At 33.9% G+C, this 16834-nt stretch overlaps 2 protein-coding genes across 3 annotated transcripts; both read left to right on the forward strand.

Moving 5' to 3' along the window:
- Positions 1–2053: 2053 nt before the first annotated feature.
- Positions 2054–6563, forward strand: LOC103840231 (bystin). Its single transcript, XM_009116722.2, has 12 exons — positions 2054–2424; positions 2486–2695; positions 2806–2932; positions 3010–3061; positions 3136–3463; positions 3557–3636; positions 3706–3753; positions 3849–3995; positions 4090–4162; positions 4253–4328; positions 4416–5798; positions 6422–6563. Exons 1-11 carry the CDS (start codon positions 2302–2304, stop codon positions 4493–4495), a joined length of 1344 nt encoding a protein of 447 aa, XP_009114970.1. The 5' UTR covers positions 2054–2301; the 3' UTR covers positions 4496–5798; positions 6422–6563.
- LOC103840233 (rop guanine nucleotide exchange factor 14) lies at positions 6422–10036 on the forward strand. Of its 2 annotated transcripts, none has more exons than XM_033279769.1 (7): positions 6422–6638; positions 7822–8214; positions 8298–8452; positions 8523–8597; positions 8687–8956; positions 9029–9379; positions 9467–10034. In XM_033279769.1, exons 1-7 carry the CDS (start codon positions 6563–6565, stop codon positions 9827–9829), a joined length of 1683 nt encoding a protein of 560 aa, XP_033135660.1. In that variant the 5' UTR covers positions 6422–6562; the 3' UTR covers positions 9830–10034. The 2 variants fall into 2 exon arrangements, with proteins under 2 accessions (XP_033135660.1, XP_009114973.1); XM_009116725.3 differs by lacking the exon at positions 6422–6638 and adding an exon at positions 6879–7730 and having other exon boundaries at positions 9467–10036.
- The last annotated feature ends 6798 nt before the right edge of the window (positions 10037–16834 follow it).

The raw sequence follows: 16834 nt of genomic DNA on the forward strand, positions 1-16834 counted from the left end.
ACCAATTTTCCCCCAAGTAAATAACTTATTACAAAACCAAATATTGAGTCTGAGATATGCTGTGTGAATGAACGCATGGGATATAATGTAGACTGGTGAAGATGACACTGCAAGCTGCAGCAAAGAATAGATAAATGATATCTACTAATTAATCTGAAGAAGATAGAGAGAGGCGTGAGGAGACATTTCTACGATGACATCACTGTGGTAATCATCTTCCTTGATACCAATGTAGTGAGATCTGCCAAAGGACCCTCTCTTTCTATCCGAGGAGGCGGTATGACTTGCCCCAAGAAACTCTATAAGTTACTTCCTCCCTCTTTTTAGATTCCCATCTTTTGTAGCTACGTATAAAAAAATGTCAGTCTTTGTAGGTATAAGAATATATAATTACAATCGCTGATCAAATTGCTGAAGACACCATGGTATCCATTATCTTCCACAACTTCCATACTCATGCTCATGCTATGTGGGTTTCCATCCATCGAATAACGATACATTGATTGCTTCAGCAACGAGGAGGTTCATCTACCTGATTATGTTATGGTGATTGATATTGTAAAATAGGAAACAAATGGATGGGAAGGTGCTGCAGCAGTCATAAGGTTAATGCATGAGTCATTATATGCTTTACAAATTATATCTGTCTTTATATGTCTCAGGAACAAATTATATCGGTGCATTCTCTTTGAGAAAACTTCTTTTACCGCTTCTGAGTTACATCTTTTACACATCGTTCTGGTGATCATCTTCTCACAACCAATGGAATGTTTTTTTATCCTAGTATGAGAGTAAGATAGCTGATGTCTTTTAATGAATATATTTGTTTGTAGTTTTTTCTGCGAGGTTTGACAAGGATTCTTCTGTTACGGGAGTGTACTCTTCGATGATGCTTATATGGTTGCTTCTGTGAGATAGTATGCCTTGTACTCTTCTCATACGAGTTTCATTTTAAGCTAGATGGGCTTCCAACCTAAAACCAATTGGTGATAAGTGGAGTGGGTCATCCATCTTATATATTACTAAAGATCTCTTCCAATATCCGATGTGAGACATTTATCCCTAATACGCCCCCTCGAGATGATGGCTCTTTGAATGTCAATCTCGGAATCTCCGGGCAAGGATCGATGGGCCAACTTTGGGCCAGATTGATGTGGATCGGATTGGACTGCGTGGATCGGCTCTGATACCATGTTAAGTTAGATGGGCTTCCAACCTAAAACTAATTAGTGATAAGTGGAGTGACCCATCCATTTTATATATTACTAAGGATCTCTTCCAATATTCGATGTGAGACATTTATCCCTAATACTTCATAGACAACTTCACCTCCTCACGGATGATTCACATCACGTCTCTGTTGCGTAGCGTAGGCACTCTTAGACTACTTACAATGGGATATTTATCAACAGTTGATAAGCTTACAATGGTTTGTTGTAAAAGTAAAAGATATGATGTGGCAAAATCAGTGTTGAAACTTATCAACGGGTGTTGAAAAAAAAGTGAGTCCTTCTTGTATGACGTGACAAATATTGATTGGACTAAAATTTAGAGAGAAAAAGAGTTACTTTAGACTAACTTTTTTTTTCATCACAAGTATTTAACATCAATTATTTCATAATAATTATAATTGTATATATATATTTTTTATATCAAAATTCATCATTTTTTATACTCTATAAATAGATACTTGTTCCATTTCATTTGAATGAAAAAAAAAATCATTTTTTTACTTATAATATGTAATCACAAAAGCATAAAGCAAAATTATGAATAAAGTTGGTGGGACATGGTGTTGTAATTTTTTTTAAACAAAACCATTGAAGAAAATATGAATTGAGTGAGTGTTGAATTATGATGTGGAAAAATAAAAAAGTAATGTGTAAAAGAGAGAAGATGATGTAGAGTGAAAATACGGTGTTGTAAACATGTAACTAATGTACATAGTATTATCATTGGTCTTTTGTCCGAAGTCCGAACTCTGTAAAATCGGTGGGCCTGCCATATAATATTAATTAGGCCTTTTTATATGAAATTATAAACGAATTACAAAGAATACAAGGCCCATTACTAAAATTTTAAACGAGTATTATCTTCTTCTACCCTAATTAGTTTTTTTCTCCTCGCCCTCGTAAGAATTCTTTTGTTTTTTTTTTGTCTGAAACGTTGAAACACTCTTCATCGTCTTCATCGACGTTAAGGTAGGAAGGGTTCCAAAACATCTCGCTGGTTCGTCGCTGTTTGTTGTACAAGTGTGAGGAAAAAGGCGTCAGGAAGCTAAAACTAAAACCGAAGAAGAAGATGGCGAAGAAGAGAGATCGAATTGTCAACACAGAGCCTTTTATCACCCATAACGACGACTCCGTGGTGGTTTCTTCCAGGAAACGATCAAAGGTTCCCAAAACCCATCAGCAGCAAGAGAAGGTAAAAACTTCATTCTCAAGAGGCTTTCTAGAATGTTGTAATAACTCACTTTTTCTTCTAGTTGATTGTGGCTGGTATTAGCGCCAAGATCATGAAGGTAGCTCTCGCTCAGCAAAAAGAGATCGCTGATGAAGAGAACGCCGAGAAGTACCCCAGCACCGCTGTGTTTTCCGCTGTCGCTGCCTTGACTGCGGAAGAGGAGAAGAAAGTGATTGAGGAGGAAGATGACATTGATGACTTTGATGGAAAGTTCGAAGATGAGAGTTATCAAGTAAGCACATTTACTCTCTACATCTTTATTTTAGAAAAAAAAAATCGTTTAGATAGAACATGTTTACATGATACAGATCGTGCTTATATTTTATTTATTGTGTGAATCAGGAAGATATTAATGAAGATGACGAGAGGTTGTTTGAGTCATTCATTGTTAAGAACGCGCCTCCTCAGCGTACTCTAGCGGATATCATCATCAAGAAGATCAAAGATAATGACTCCCAGTTAGCTGAAGGTTGGTGATGATGATACATATCTTTCTTTTGTGTTGGATAATTGTTGATAATTGTAAATCTCGTATCTTTTTTGCAGAAGAGCGTCCAGATCCTCAAATGGACCCTATGATTGCTAAACTATATAAAGGGTAATCCTGTCTTCTCTCCATTCTTTTTATTTGTGTAGCGTGTTTCTCACGCTTCCGAGATGATCTTATTGCAGTGTTGCCAAGCTTATGAGCGAATACACGGTTGGGAAAATGCCGAAAGCATTTGTGCGTATCACTAAAATGGAACGATGGCAGGATGTGTTGTACTTGACAGAGCCAGAGAAATGGTCGCCTAACGCAATGTATCAAGCCACAAGAATCTTTGCTCACCACTTGAAAAACAGCCAGATTCAGCTGTTTTACAACTACGTTCTGCTTCCCCGGGTGAGAGAGGATATTAGGAAGAACAAGAGGCTGCATTTTGCTCTGTACCAGGCTGTGAAAAAGTCACTATACAAGCCTAGTGCATTCAACAAAGGGATTCTATTCCCACTTTGTAAGGTACATATTCCTCTTCCCTAATCTTTTTGAGAGAAGTATCGGTCAGGATGTTGTGGTTTTCTTACCCTCTTCTCTGGGTTTTTATTTATTCAGTCGGGTACATGCAGTCTCCGTGAAGCTGTTATTCTAGGGAGCATTCTCGAAAAGTGCTCTTTCCCTGTGGATCACTCGGGGTATGTTTACAAATAAAACATCTTTTACAATTTTCAGATTGTTACTAATTTCTTTACATGAATCTGCAGTATTGCTTTGCTAAACCTAGCTGAGATGGAGAATTGTGGCACAACAAGGTAAACATTATTTTTATAGATTAACAGGAGTCAGTCGGATAAAAAGTGATGGTTGTAACCATTCTTTCTGATAATAATTTTTTTTTGTTACACAGCTACTTTATAAAAACTCTTTTGGATAAAAAATATTTTATGCCATATAGAGTGCTTGATGCATTGGTAGCTCATTTCATGAGATTCGTGGACGAAATAAGAGCTATGCCTGTGATTTGGCACCAGGCTCTTCTTACTTTTGTGCAACGGTATCTCTTCGTTTTTTTTTTTTTAACAAAAATGTGTCATAAATTTGTCTATGTTAAAAGTGCTATGTAAGCTTATGATTAAGCTGATGTGTAGGTACAAATATGAGCTACTAAAGGAAGACAAAGAGCATTTACAAACTCTCATCAAGAGGCAAAAGCACCATCTTGTAAGACATGTTCTCTACCTTTTAAAAATCCAAGCTTCTTTTTTGTATTGTGAATCACTACTTATTCGACTTTTTAATGTGAAATTGTAGGTTACTCCTGAGATTGTGAGAGAGCTTCAGGGTAGCAGAAACCGTGGGGAAAAAGATGATCCTATCTTGACTAATTATATCCTTTCTATATCTTCTTAATTCCCTCTAAATACTTTAATAGTGTTACTAGGTATGTTATGTTATCTCCATGACTGCAATTCACCTTCTTCAGTTACTACAATCAACTACCCGATCAAAGAAGACAGGTTTGACATTGCTGAAGTGCCAATGGAGGAGGACTGATTCTTTTGTCTTTTCGTGTTTTGGTTTTGGAAAGACATAGAATAACACTGTGAAATTTCAGTTTTATCATGGTTATTTGATTCATTTTAAGTCTGGATAAATCCTTGATTATGTGATAGTATGATTTTTATAAACATGGTTAAGCCCTTTTTGTTATAATCCAAAGTTCGTAATGTTTTTCATGTTTCGGTCAATCATTTGTTGTAGCTTACCGTCTGAGAAGATGACTTTGAAAGAAAAAATCAGCTTTTATTCCAAATTTTATGTTTTCTTTATGGTTCCGCAATTTTTTTTTTATTATTAGTGACTTTCACTTTATATTGTTATGGTTATTGTAATTCCAAACTCTGTAATATTACAGTTCGGCCAATTGTTAATAATAGTACTTTTTGAGTTTTTATCTCAAAAATGGCACTAGAAGGAGAAAGTCACAAAAATGACATTCATTAAAAAGTAAAATATCTCTAATACCCTTAGTTTAAAATTAAATAAACAAACAAAAATAAATAAAAACAAATAAAATAAAAATGGAAAAAAAATTTTTATAGTTTCAGATTATATGTTTTCAGATTCGAAATTTTTTATAATTTTTTTTTGAAACTTTTTTTTCGAATTTTTTTTATATATTTTTTTCAAATTTTCTTTTTATAATTCAAAATTTTTTTTGAGACTGTTTTCTAAATTTTTATTTTTAATTTTTTAGTATTTATTTTTTATTTTATAAAATTTTAAACCCTAATTCAAATGTTGCACATCTATTATGGGAACAAAAACTTGGTTTAGTGCTATCTTAGTCTTTTTCTCTTACAGTAATTAAACAAAGTTTGTCAAAAGCAAAAATACAGTATATAAGGAAAAATTATACAATTTCCTAGATGGATTAAACTATTATAATTCAAATTTGCAACACAGAACAATAATAGATGTGCAACATTTGAGTTTAGTTATACTACTAAGTTATTTTTGGCCGTTGAATTTCAAGCCCTCTGGTTTTATTATAGGTTTGGTAAATCAAATCACTATTATTTTATCTTGTCAATTCAAAACTCTTCTAATAAATCCCAACCGTCAATAAGATCATACGGCTGTTATTATTTTATCCAAAAAAATAAAGTTATTGGCATTGTCAACAAAAATATTCGTCCACAATAAATGTTCTCAGCAGCCAAACTCCATCCCTCTCCTACTCCCCTTATTCTTCTTCTTCTTCTTCGATTTATTCTCACAGCTATATGGACGAATGTGGTTGCTTTTAAACGTCAGGCTCTTCTTTCTTTAGTATTGTCTTCCTTCAGAGATCGAGGTTTGTCTTCATCTTCCTTCACTATGTTTCTTCCCATGGATTTTACTTGTACAAATCGACAAAATCCATGTTATATATTTATAGCTCACATTTTTTTTTTTGATTTGCCATTTTTTTGGGCTCAAAGCTGTTAAGATACTCGTTTTTTTGGGAATAATTGAGAATTCAGAAATTAATTACAGATATTGATTGCTATCTTAAGTAGCTCCTTTTAGCAAAAGCTCTACATCATTACTCCTTTTAATCCTTTCCTTAAAAATTATTATTAGTACCCTGAAAAGGGATTAGTAAAAAATTAAATCTTTATTGTACAGTGAAAAATTCTCTCTTCTTGTTCCTTTGTGTCTGATTTTCTTATTTACAATTTAAAATTTAGAGCATGGTTTTGTCTTCTTCCACGATTCATTGGTGCATTGGGGTTGGGTTGCAGGTTCTTGGTAGTTGGTAATGAAAGAAACCAACATACATTAAAGTCATTGTTCTTTAAAAACATTAGTACTAAAAAGTTTACTTTCTCTTTATATTTTAAATGATAAAGAGGCCATTCTAACCATTTTGTTTTCCTGCTAGTTGTTAACTTTTTTTTCGTTATGAGTTAAAAAAAAACTCTTTAATGCTTACAGGGACCAGATGGTGTTGGTATATTTAATAGTATCACCTGATTAAGAAGAAGAAGAAGAAACTTGTTTTCTTAAGTAATAAACAAGGAAAAACGCAAACTTGGCAGCTTTTGTGCTCTCTGGTTTCAACAAGGATTCACAAAGATGATGCTGGTGAGAAGAAGGTTGGGTTGCTGCAGCAGGGATAGGGAGATTAGCATTGATTTCGATGAACAAGATAGTAAGTACCTTATTAATCCAAATCTTTCATTCTTACACTAATCATGCTTAATTAAAGTCTGAATCTTAACTTGATATAAAATGACAAACTGGAAGATAGAACTGCATTAGGTATTTTCATTAATGGGGGTGTTTACTGCTTACACATGATATGGAATATTTAGACAATAACTGTTTTTTCAAATAAAACGTGAGTGGTCACTCCATTTGTCATGTGACGGGTTTGTGATTGGTATGGGACCAATAACAGACCCTTAAAGATTTTCACCAACCCGGTCATTCGTGTAATAAATAGGGCGTGAAGTCTGTAGCTTTCTACGAGACATTAATGCATACATTCAATTTGATTTGAGATCATTTTGTGTGATTCAATGACCTTTACTCTAGACCAAACCCTGTTTCTGTGCATATGGGGTTTAGACTAGTAGTGAGAGGGTCCTCTATGTTATTTTTTTCAATTGTTTAATTAAGATCATTGATTATATTTATTCAGAAACTTCCAAGAGTAGGTAGATAGTTATTTGGTTTCACATGGTCATTAAGACTAACTTTCATAAAGAAAATTGAACTTAAGTAAAATGTGGTTTCATAAATAATGAAGAATTCATATACACTTGAATACATACATATACAAAGTCAGTGACTTGCAGGTATCTTTCATTTTTTCAAGGGTAGATATGATAATTAAATCAAGAAACTGGTGTTTGATTAAACAATATGCTGTGAACGTTTGAAAAAATGGATATGTCGTGACTCGTGACAAGTGATTGAAGTCTTCGTTTGTGGGTCCGTATAGAAATTTCACCACATGGGGATACTACTAACTCATTGTTTTTGAGATTATTTTATATACACATCCTTTTGAAAAGTAAGCATTTAAATTTGTTTTAGCAGTCTTGGGTTAACAAAACTCTTGACTTTAGCTATTAAAGACTCGTGGAACACAACGACTTTGATTCCTCTTTTTTTATATCATTTGTTTTTCTTTCTTGTATTCTCCAACACTAGTCTCCATAAACATACTACCAGTTTCTTGATTCCCATTTGATGAGTGAAACTATAAGTAGATGTGAAGGTGGTGGTGGTTTGAATGGTCTCTAAGTATTCTCAACTTGGTATAGTCCATTAAAGCATGTTAACTTATCTTTCTAAGATGATGACATAGTGTGCCCTTTTCTTTTCAGGAATGATTACATACGACGGCTTGGAAGCTTGTATTATCAACAATCAATCATATGAAGAAGAAGAAGAGAGTGGAACAAACGGATGCCTGACAGAGTCATTGGACGATGATGCATTCTCAAGCTGTTCATCAAGCAAAGAGGCCTCCAGCTCTTTTTCTTCAAAATGGTTACCAATGAAGACTGAAGAACGCAGTTGCGATGGTTTGAACTTACCCGGAAGGTCCAAACATTTTGATGGTAAGGAGAAACCAAGCAGCAATGTCTACTGCCATTTGGATGTGGAAGCTATGAAGGAGAAATTCTCAAAGCTGTTGCTTGGCGAGGATGTCACAGGGGGATGCAAGGGTATCCAAGTAGCTTTGGCTTTGTCAAATGCTGTAACACATCTCGCTAGTATGTCCTAATCCATCCTAGCACTTAACCATTTATGATCTTTTGGTATATGTCTCTACTAAGTTTCTTGGGGGAGTTTGCAGACTCGATATTTGGCGAGCTATGGAAATTGGAACCTTTGTGTGAGGAGAAGAAACAGAAATGGAGAAGAGAAATGGATTGGCTACTTTCTCCAACTAACTACATGATTGAGTTAGTCCCTACTAAGCAAACTGATGCCAATGGAAGATCAATTGAGGTATGTAGCTAAACTGATTTTATATACTCCAGAGGAAGAAACTAAACTGAAACACTCTTGTTTCAAACAGATAATGACACCGAAAGCACGTGCAGACATTCATATGAATCTCCCAGCTCTTCAGAAACTGGACTCCATGCTAATTGTAAGCTATTATCCTTTTCTTTTGATCTACTTCTTACGTTACAGTACTTCTTTCTTTTTTCATCTTTGATCATTGCGAAAAATACACAGGAGATACTGGACTCAATGGTGAACACAGAGTTTTGGTATTCAGAAACCGGTAGTAGGGCTGAGGGGACGAACAAGACAACAAGCGAGAGCAAGAGATGGTGGCTTCCATCACCACAAGTGCCCAAACCCGGTCTCTCTAACTCAGCAAGGAAGAAGTTGCTAGACAAGGGCAAAGTTGTTTATCAAGTCTTCAAAGCTACAAAGTCCATAAACGAAAACGTTCTTCTTGAAATGCCAGTACCATCCGTTATCAAGGAAGCAATACCCAAAGTAAAGTTTTCCTCCCTTTATCTCTTTATAGGTAAACAACCATCTCTAATCTAAACTCTTGTGTTGTAACAGTCTGGTAAGAACAGCCTTGGTGATGAACTGTACAAAATGTTGTTTGCTGAATCCGCAACCGTAGATGAGATCCTTGTTTCTCTCAAGCTGGGGACTGAACATACTGCATTGGAGACTGTTAACAAGTTAGAATCTGCTATATTTGCATGGAAGGAAAGGATTACAGAGCAAGAGAGCAACAGTAAATCCCCTGTCAGGACACCGTGGTCATTCGCTAAAGATCCATTGTCTGACACTGTTCGAAATGAGTTACTCTTGAACCGAGCAGAAGCACTTAGAAGTCAGATCAAATCCAAACACCCCAATCTTCCTCAGTCGTTTCTTGATGCCACAAAGATTCAGTATGGCAAGGTAAGAGACATAAAACAGAACTAACTAACTCCTGAATCGTGATCATACTTTGCGGTAAGACTGATTCTTGTTCTCTGTGTTTGTCAGGACATAGGTCATGCGGTGCTTGAGGCATATTCACGAACACTTGCTAATTTGGCGTACAGGATACTTTCAAGAATGGGAGAAATATTGAAAGAAGATTCTTTAAGTAACCCAAACTCTCCTGCGCCACCGAGTTGTTTCCCTAGCTCTCGTGATCTTTACAGAACACCTGAGAGGCCTTTGCTTTCCTCTCGTGTAAGGCATTCTCTAACAGATGACATGAACAAAGCTGATGGGACAGAGACAGACACTGGTTTAGATTTCTTGTTCGCAGATGCTAAGGTCAGTTCGGTGAATGCAACAACTCCAAGTAGAAGCAGTAGGATATGGTGTATGAGCAAAGTACCGCCTGATGCTTCCCCTTGATTTAGAGGGGCTTACTTAATGTTCGATGCGTGCCACCTGAAGCTTCTCCTTTTTTTTTTTTCTGTTAGAGGGTCCCTTTAAATTATGGAGTCTCAGATAATGTAAATGTATTCATAACATGCTCTTAACTATGAATATTGGCAATTTTGTTCATAACTGTGGAGGAAAAAGAAAACATGAACTTTCAATTTTATTATCTTTTCAATTGATGTCTTCTTACCTGATTTACAATTTGATCTTTAGAGGGTTCATAGCACAATATATGAATATTTTATCATCTTTATTTATACAATACACATGCCATGATCCGTCATCAATTAGATCATAGAACATAAACTTTGTTATGTAGAAGTGTAGTTTAGTTTTTCTTTCTATTATGGTTAAATTATAATTTATATATTATTTAGATTGGAGATACTTTTATGGACTAGAGCCTAGAGAATTTTCTTCTTCTTTTTGGGTCAAACTAGAACAGATATGTAATATGTTATTGATTCGGCTGCACAAAATTAGAAGACTGTTTAGGATCCATAAAGAAACGAGCAGAAGCACAAACTTAGTTTTATAACCAATCAAGATTTTGACAAAAAAGCTTTCCAATAAAATATGGAAACTAGTTTTTAGATGTTTTGACCAAATTTCAAAGAAAAATCAAAAGCCATGTTTTGGTGGTTTTGTAAAGTGTACGGTTACTTTTCATATACTTTTTCTTATTTTGTAAATATCAATATATAAATACATGACCATTATATGTATATACTTTCTAGCTTTTTGTTTAAGTAATTTTGTTTTAGTAATGTGAAATAATTTATTTGTATTTCATATCTGTAAAACAAAAAGTTGCCATTCAAGTTAAAAAAAATAAAAACAATTTAGATATTTTTATCATTTATATTTTAGAATAATGCAAGTTCTTTAAGAATATGGTAATTCAAAACATGTAAATGTATTTTCATGTTTCAAATAAGAATCACAATATTTTGATCAATTTTAATAGTAACTTCTACATATTTTATTACTATTTGGTTGTATTATTTTAAAGTAATATATTAGATTTTTCGAAAAACTAAAAACATAATAAAACCAAATAGCAATAAAAATAACTAAAGAAGATTATAAAACATAAAAAAAATTATTAATCCATTATATTATATTAACTTGAAAAGAAACCCATTCAAGTTTTATAATTAAAAATTATGTATATAGTAAATTTTATAAATAGTTTCCATATTTTAATACTTTAATATTTTATAATTTATACATATTTTATGATATATAATTTAGTATAATATGAGTTTCTTACATATATAATAACAAAATACATGTTAATGTATTTTGTATTTTTAAATAATATTCATTAAAATTTAAAATTTTAAAATTAACTTTTAAATGTTTTATTTGTATTTTTGTTGTATTATTTTAGAATAATGTATTACTTGTTTCTTGAAACACTTAAAATCTACAGCAAAACCAAAACCAAATTCAAAATCTAAAAACCAAAAACCAAAACAAAAAGCTGAAAATCAAAAACCAAAAACTAAAAACTAAAACCAAAATCTAAAATCCAAAAACAAAACTAAAAACTACTGCAAGCAATCATCACCTCAAACACTCTGGTAGACTTCTTTTCAATCCAAGATCGAACCTCCGGTAAACATTTCTAAGGAGCTTATTCAAGCTTTGTGAAACATCTTTAAACTCTCTAAAGTTCATAACTATTTATAGAGTGGTAGATACAAATCATTCCAATTTATTTAATTTATGAAAAATGAAAATGGATAAACATAACATTCATATAGAACTGAATTTTATTTATGAAAAACTCTTCACACAGATCTTGAATTTGAGATTGCATAGATATATTTATAAGATTATATTCAGCGATATATATGCAATACATTGATTTAGGTTTTTAATTCAGTAATAATTGTTTTAATAAGATTATCCATGTTTTTTCTCATTATCCAAGAAACTGATATCTTGCATATTTGCACTAATTTGATCATTCATTCTCATATATTTTGATCGTTTAGATTAGGATTTAGATATCTTTAGACTACATTTGCATTGCATAAGTTTTTTCAAGTATTGAAGTATCCTTTGGTGTTTTTGGAGGCATTTGGAGACATTTGGGTTCAAAATTGAGTGAAAGATGATCATTTGGCGAGTTGAGTATCAAAACGGCTGCTCTCCATATCCACCTTTGGTACCCGCTCGGAACAAGTCAAGGGAGGAGCGCGAGGTGTCGCAACGGGCAAATGAACCCGCTCTGGATCAACCAATCCGTCGACGAGTTGGAGCGAGACCTCTCGTAGCGAGCTCACCAACCCGCTTGGTGCCTTCGAAGAACCGAACAAGAGCAGAGCGACCTTCCGTAGCGAGCGACCTGTTGCAGCAGGTAGAGGAAGCCGCGGTGAGCCATAACGACTTACTGGAGCGAGGCACGACACCCGCTAATGACTCTCGACCAATAAACCAAGCGGCTGGAGCGACTCCTCATACCCAGAACGCAAACCCGCTCTGCGTTTTTACTTGCTCGAGTTTTCATGTTTTATTGGGCCTTCTCAGAGTTGTTGACTGGGTCCATTAGGTTTTTCGAAGTCCTATAAATACTCTTTACCTAAAATTATGACTTATCTTGTTTTCTATAAAATCACAAACCTATTTTTGGTGAAAGATTCAATATTGATCTCTTTTCCTCTTATACTTTTGTGTTTGCTTGATTACTCTGATCATTAATCATGATTACTTTTAAATCAACCAATCATTTAAAGTCTATCATGATGATTAGTGAGTAGTTACCTTTTGGATTCATGTGTTAGGATGTTTAGGGTGATTAAGTGAACATCTAGAGTGTTAAGATTTAGATTTATATGTTTCCTTGCTTGTTGAGTATTCTTAATGCTATTTTTTTTGTTGGCCTCTTTAGATTATAACCCTAGACATTTCATGTCCGGAAGGTGTTTGATGAAATGTTTGAGCCAACTCAACCTTGCTCTTTGCTTGCTTAACCAAAGACATTTGATGTTAGGAAAACTTAGATAGTTAATAGACTTATTTTTTATGATTACTTGAATGACACAAACCAAAGACATTCAATGTTTGATCAATAAAAGTAAATGAGTATTTATCTTGACAAAGAACTTATTTAGTATTATTGTCTTGACTTAAGTAAATATGTTGAGTGATGTCTTGCCATTCTAGATTAGATCTTAATCATTTGAAGTCAAGTTCATAGACCCATGAATCCTACTTAATCTTATTGATTGAAAGTTTATTACTTTATTGCTTAGTGTCTTGTTACTTAAATCATATCATTACAAAACCTTGTTTGCATTTAGATTAAGCATTAATCTGCATTAATTATCTCTTTTATTTTTATTTGCACAACATGTAATTATCTCCACCTAATTGATAAATTTTCAAAAAAAAAAAGTATGTTGATTCATACCACTTAAAAGAGAACTTAAAACAACATATAAGTTCTATAATAATTATCATGCACAAATTATAATTTGCGGTTTATGGGTTTATCATGGGAGATTGATTTTGTTTACATAAATCAAAGAAGATAAGGAGGAATTAAGGAGGATTTGGGATCTGTATAAAATGAATAAGGGGTTCCGCTTATTTTGGATCTCATATTTTGAAACTTTCTCTTTTGTTCTTGACAAAGATCAAAGTTTTCATCTTTCTCCTTTCACTGTGACACAGAGTCAGCTTTTGGGCAATGCGGGGGGAAGGAACTCGCAAACGGTTGAAGATCTCGGTGCCCCATTTCGACAAACTCAGCTCTCATCAAGACCTTTTCCAAAACACTGATTGGAAGATGTATGAATCCAGAAGTGCAGGAGATGAAGGCTCTGATTTCGAATCTTTCGAAAATTTGGAAGTTGGAAGAGAGGGTAGTTGGTTCGGATTTGGGTTTTGGTAAGTTTCAGTTTGACTTCGACAAGGAGGAGGATATGGAGGGGGTTCAAAAGCTTTAGCCCTTTCATTTCGATTACTGGATGTTGTCCTTGACGTGCTGGCAACCTAAGAAGTCCCTGCTCTACCCGTCGGAGATAACCTTTCCGACGGAGTTCAAAACCATTCCCACTTTTGAGAGTATTGGTGAGGCCATTGGGAGGATGGTGGCTGTGGATTTGGATCACTCTCGTGTTCAGGTGGTGGTCGATGCTTTCAAAGAGCTTTGTTTTGAAACCACAGTAGATTTCACCGGTGGGGAGTTCTATGACGGTGAAGAGGTTCCGGTATCGTTGCGTTACGAGAAGCTATTTGGATATTGTCAAGTTTATGGCAGTTTGTGCCATAAAGACGAAGCATGTCCCTTAGATGTGAAGAACATCAAGAAGAGTCCATAGAAGAAACGGGAAGGAAGGGATGGTAGTGGTGCTTGGTATGATGATCGCGCAAGAAGCTATAAAGGTGTGGTCATCAATGGGAACGCAAATCAACAGACTAATGAAAGAGATGGCCGGGAGTTTTATGGAAAGGGCAAGGGCAAAATGGTGGAAGAGACAGACTCTAAATGGATGCGGATCAAGGGCTGGCAACGGTTCATGGGATGCATGAGGAACAAGTAGACTTATTAGAGGAGATTAAGGCTCATTTACTTGAGAATGGGATAGATATGGATGCAGAGGATTTCCTAGAGAAGCTATCGGAGGAGGAAATGGAGGAAGTGGTCAAGGAGCTGGAAGAGGAGAGAAATGTCAATGAGAAAGAAGAAATGGTAGCGGTGGAGGAAGAACAAGGCCCTCCTGGAGGAGAGATAGCGAAAAAAACAAGGTCTACGCAAGAGGCTATTCAAGCCTACACTTCGCACTGCGGGAAGCTCTAAAATGAGATTGTTTAGTGTGCTTGCATCACCACGGAAATGAGCTGTGGCAAAGCCGGGAGCAAGACAGGGAGATACCAGTAAGCAACTGGAGAGTACGTGTAATTCAAACCCGAAACTTGGGCATCCAAGGAACTGATTTATGGATAGTCTTTCCTCTCAAAGTTTTTCAAGCAGGCAGGGCCTGTCTTTTGATTTTGTTTCCTTTCCTGTTTTAATCAGCTCTATGAGCATTTGCACTTTATTTGTTTCCACGATTTTCATGAGTCTGGTTTTATTTGGATTTGTTGGGTTGCTGGTAAGCGCTTCCATTGAGGAAGAGCAATGGAATAATAAAACAGCTTTCTGTTACTCGCTTTGTTGGATGTTCATGGGTACGTATTGTGTTAGTCGATTTGTATATATATAGTTATAGGATGATGATGTGGGAGATTGGTATAATTGGTTTGAAAGGGAACCGGAGACATTGTGATCTTGCGGCGAGAAGGAGGCATAGGGTAGGATATTTGGATCTTACGAATGTTTCTTCTCCAGTGGTGGAAAATGAGCTTAAGGGTCTTGTTATTGGTATTTTGACAATTGCGAATACTGTTTGGTTCACTCACGTGTTATTATTCTTGTTATTTTTACATTTTAATCTAGTCGGCATGAGGAGGAATGTTTTGGGTTTGGTATGGGAGTCAAATTATGGTTTCTATGAGATGAGACTTGACGGTTTTTGTTTAAAGCAAAGAGATAGTAGGTTTAGGTATTTGGGTGAAACAAACTGGTTGGATGATAATTATAATATTTATAGTGTTTTAGAATATTTATAATTTACATGTATTTTTCACTGTGATGCGACATATTTAAATTTTGACTGTCATGAATTTTTGTAGAACATTTGGAATTATATGTTGAAGAATTATTTCATAATTATTCTTTATAATTTATAATAGAATAAATAAATTTTACTACTCAATCAAAATTTAAGATAGTCAGAATTTACATGTATCACATTATGGCGACTGGTCTTATTTACTTACAGTACGTTGGAATTTCATATAAGTTTATTTTTGTTGATTTGCAAAAAAAGATTGCATATTTTAGAAACGAACCCAAAATCACTTAATATATAAACAGTAGTAACTAATCGTTTTAGTCTTCCGCACGCTGTTTTGAATTGCATAACAAAATGTGTAGGTTTTGATTTTAAAACTTGTAATTAAAATATTGGGGTTATATCTGAATCTTATCAAATTCAAGGTTCATAAACCAATTTAGTATAAGTGAAGGGGGCAAACTAATGATTTTCTACGTTTTTCATCTAATCTATTAATTTACAGTCCTATTTTTATCTACCATTAACAAGTCATATTAGCACCAATTTATGAATTAGTTAATATAACATATTTGATTATTTACATTAATAATAAATCAAATATAAATTTGAATCTTTTTTTAATTATAACAAAATCTATTAAGAAAGAATCTAACAAATTCTTACTTAAAATTTTAAATATTTTAATAAAATAATATATTAATTAATTTCGTAATTAGTAATATAATATTATTATAAATCAATATTAACTAAAATTTTATTATAAAACAAGAAAATATAATTATATACTATTTTTATTATATTAACACCATTTATATTTACATTAATAATAAATCAAATGATCTATTGATTATACTCTAAATCAAATCAACTGTCTAGAGAATCAAACCTTGACAGACCAAGCTAGAACATATACTAATCAAATCAAAAGCATCATAGATCAACATAAATCAGAAAAATGTATAAACTTTCATTCAAAATCATGAATCTGGCACACAAAACTAGCTCAAACTTATCTAACATGCAAAAATTAACTAGAAAATCAAAGATTTATAGAAAATGATAAAAATAAAATATACACATTTGATTGGATTAACGAACACATCAATTAAATATCCAAACTTTAAGGAATCTATATATGATTAGATAATACTAAACAAATAAGAAAGGTCGTCTAAATGTGTGTTTGTGTGATTGAAAGACTGAAACTCATCATCAATTCAAACGTGTGTATGATTGAAAATCTGATAGTTTAACATGATAGTCATGAAAAAGTGGCTCTGGATATTCTCTATCACATGCTTGATCACATAGCAATCCATTAAGAAACCAGAAACAACACACT

This window comes from Brassica rapa, chromosome A09 (genome assembly GCF_000309985.2).
Source record: "Brassica rapa cultivar Chiifu-401-42 chromosome A09, CAAS_Brap_v3.01, whole genome shotgun sequence".
NCBI lineage: Eukaryota > Viridiplantae > Streptophyta > Magnoliopsida > Brassicales > Brassicaceae > Brassica > Brassica rapa.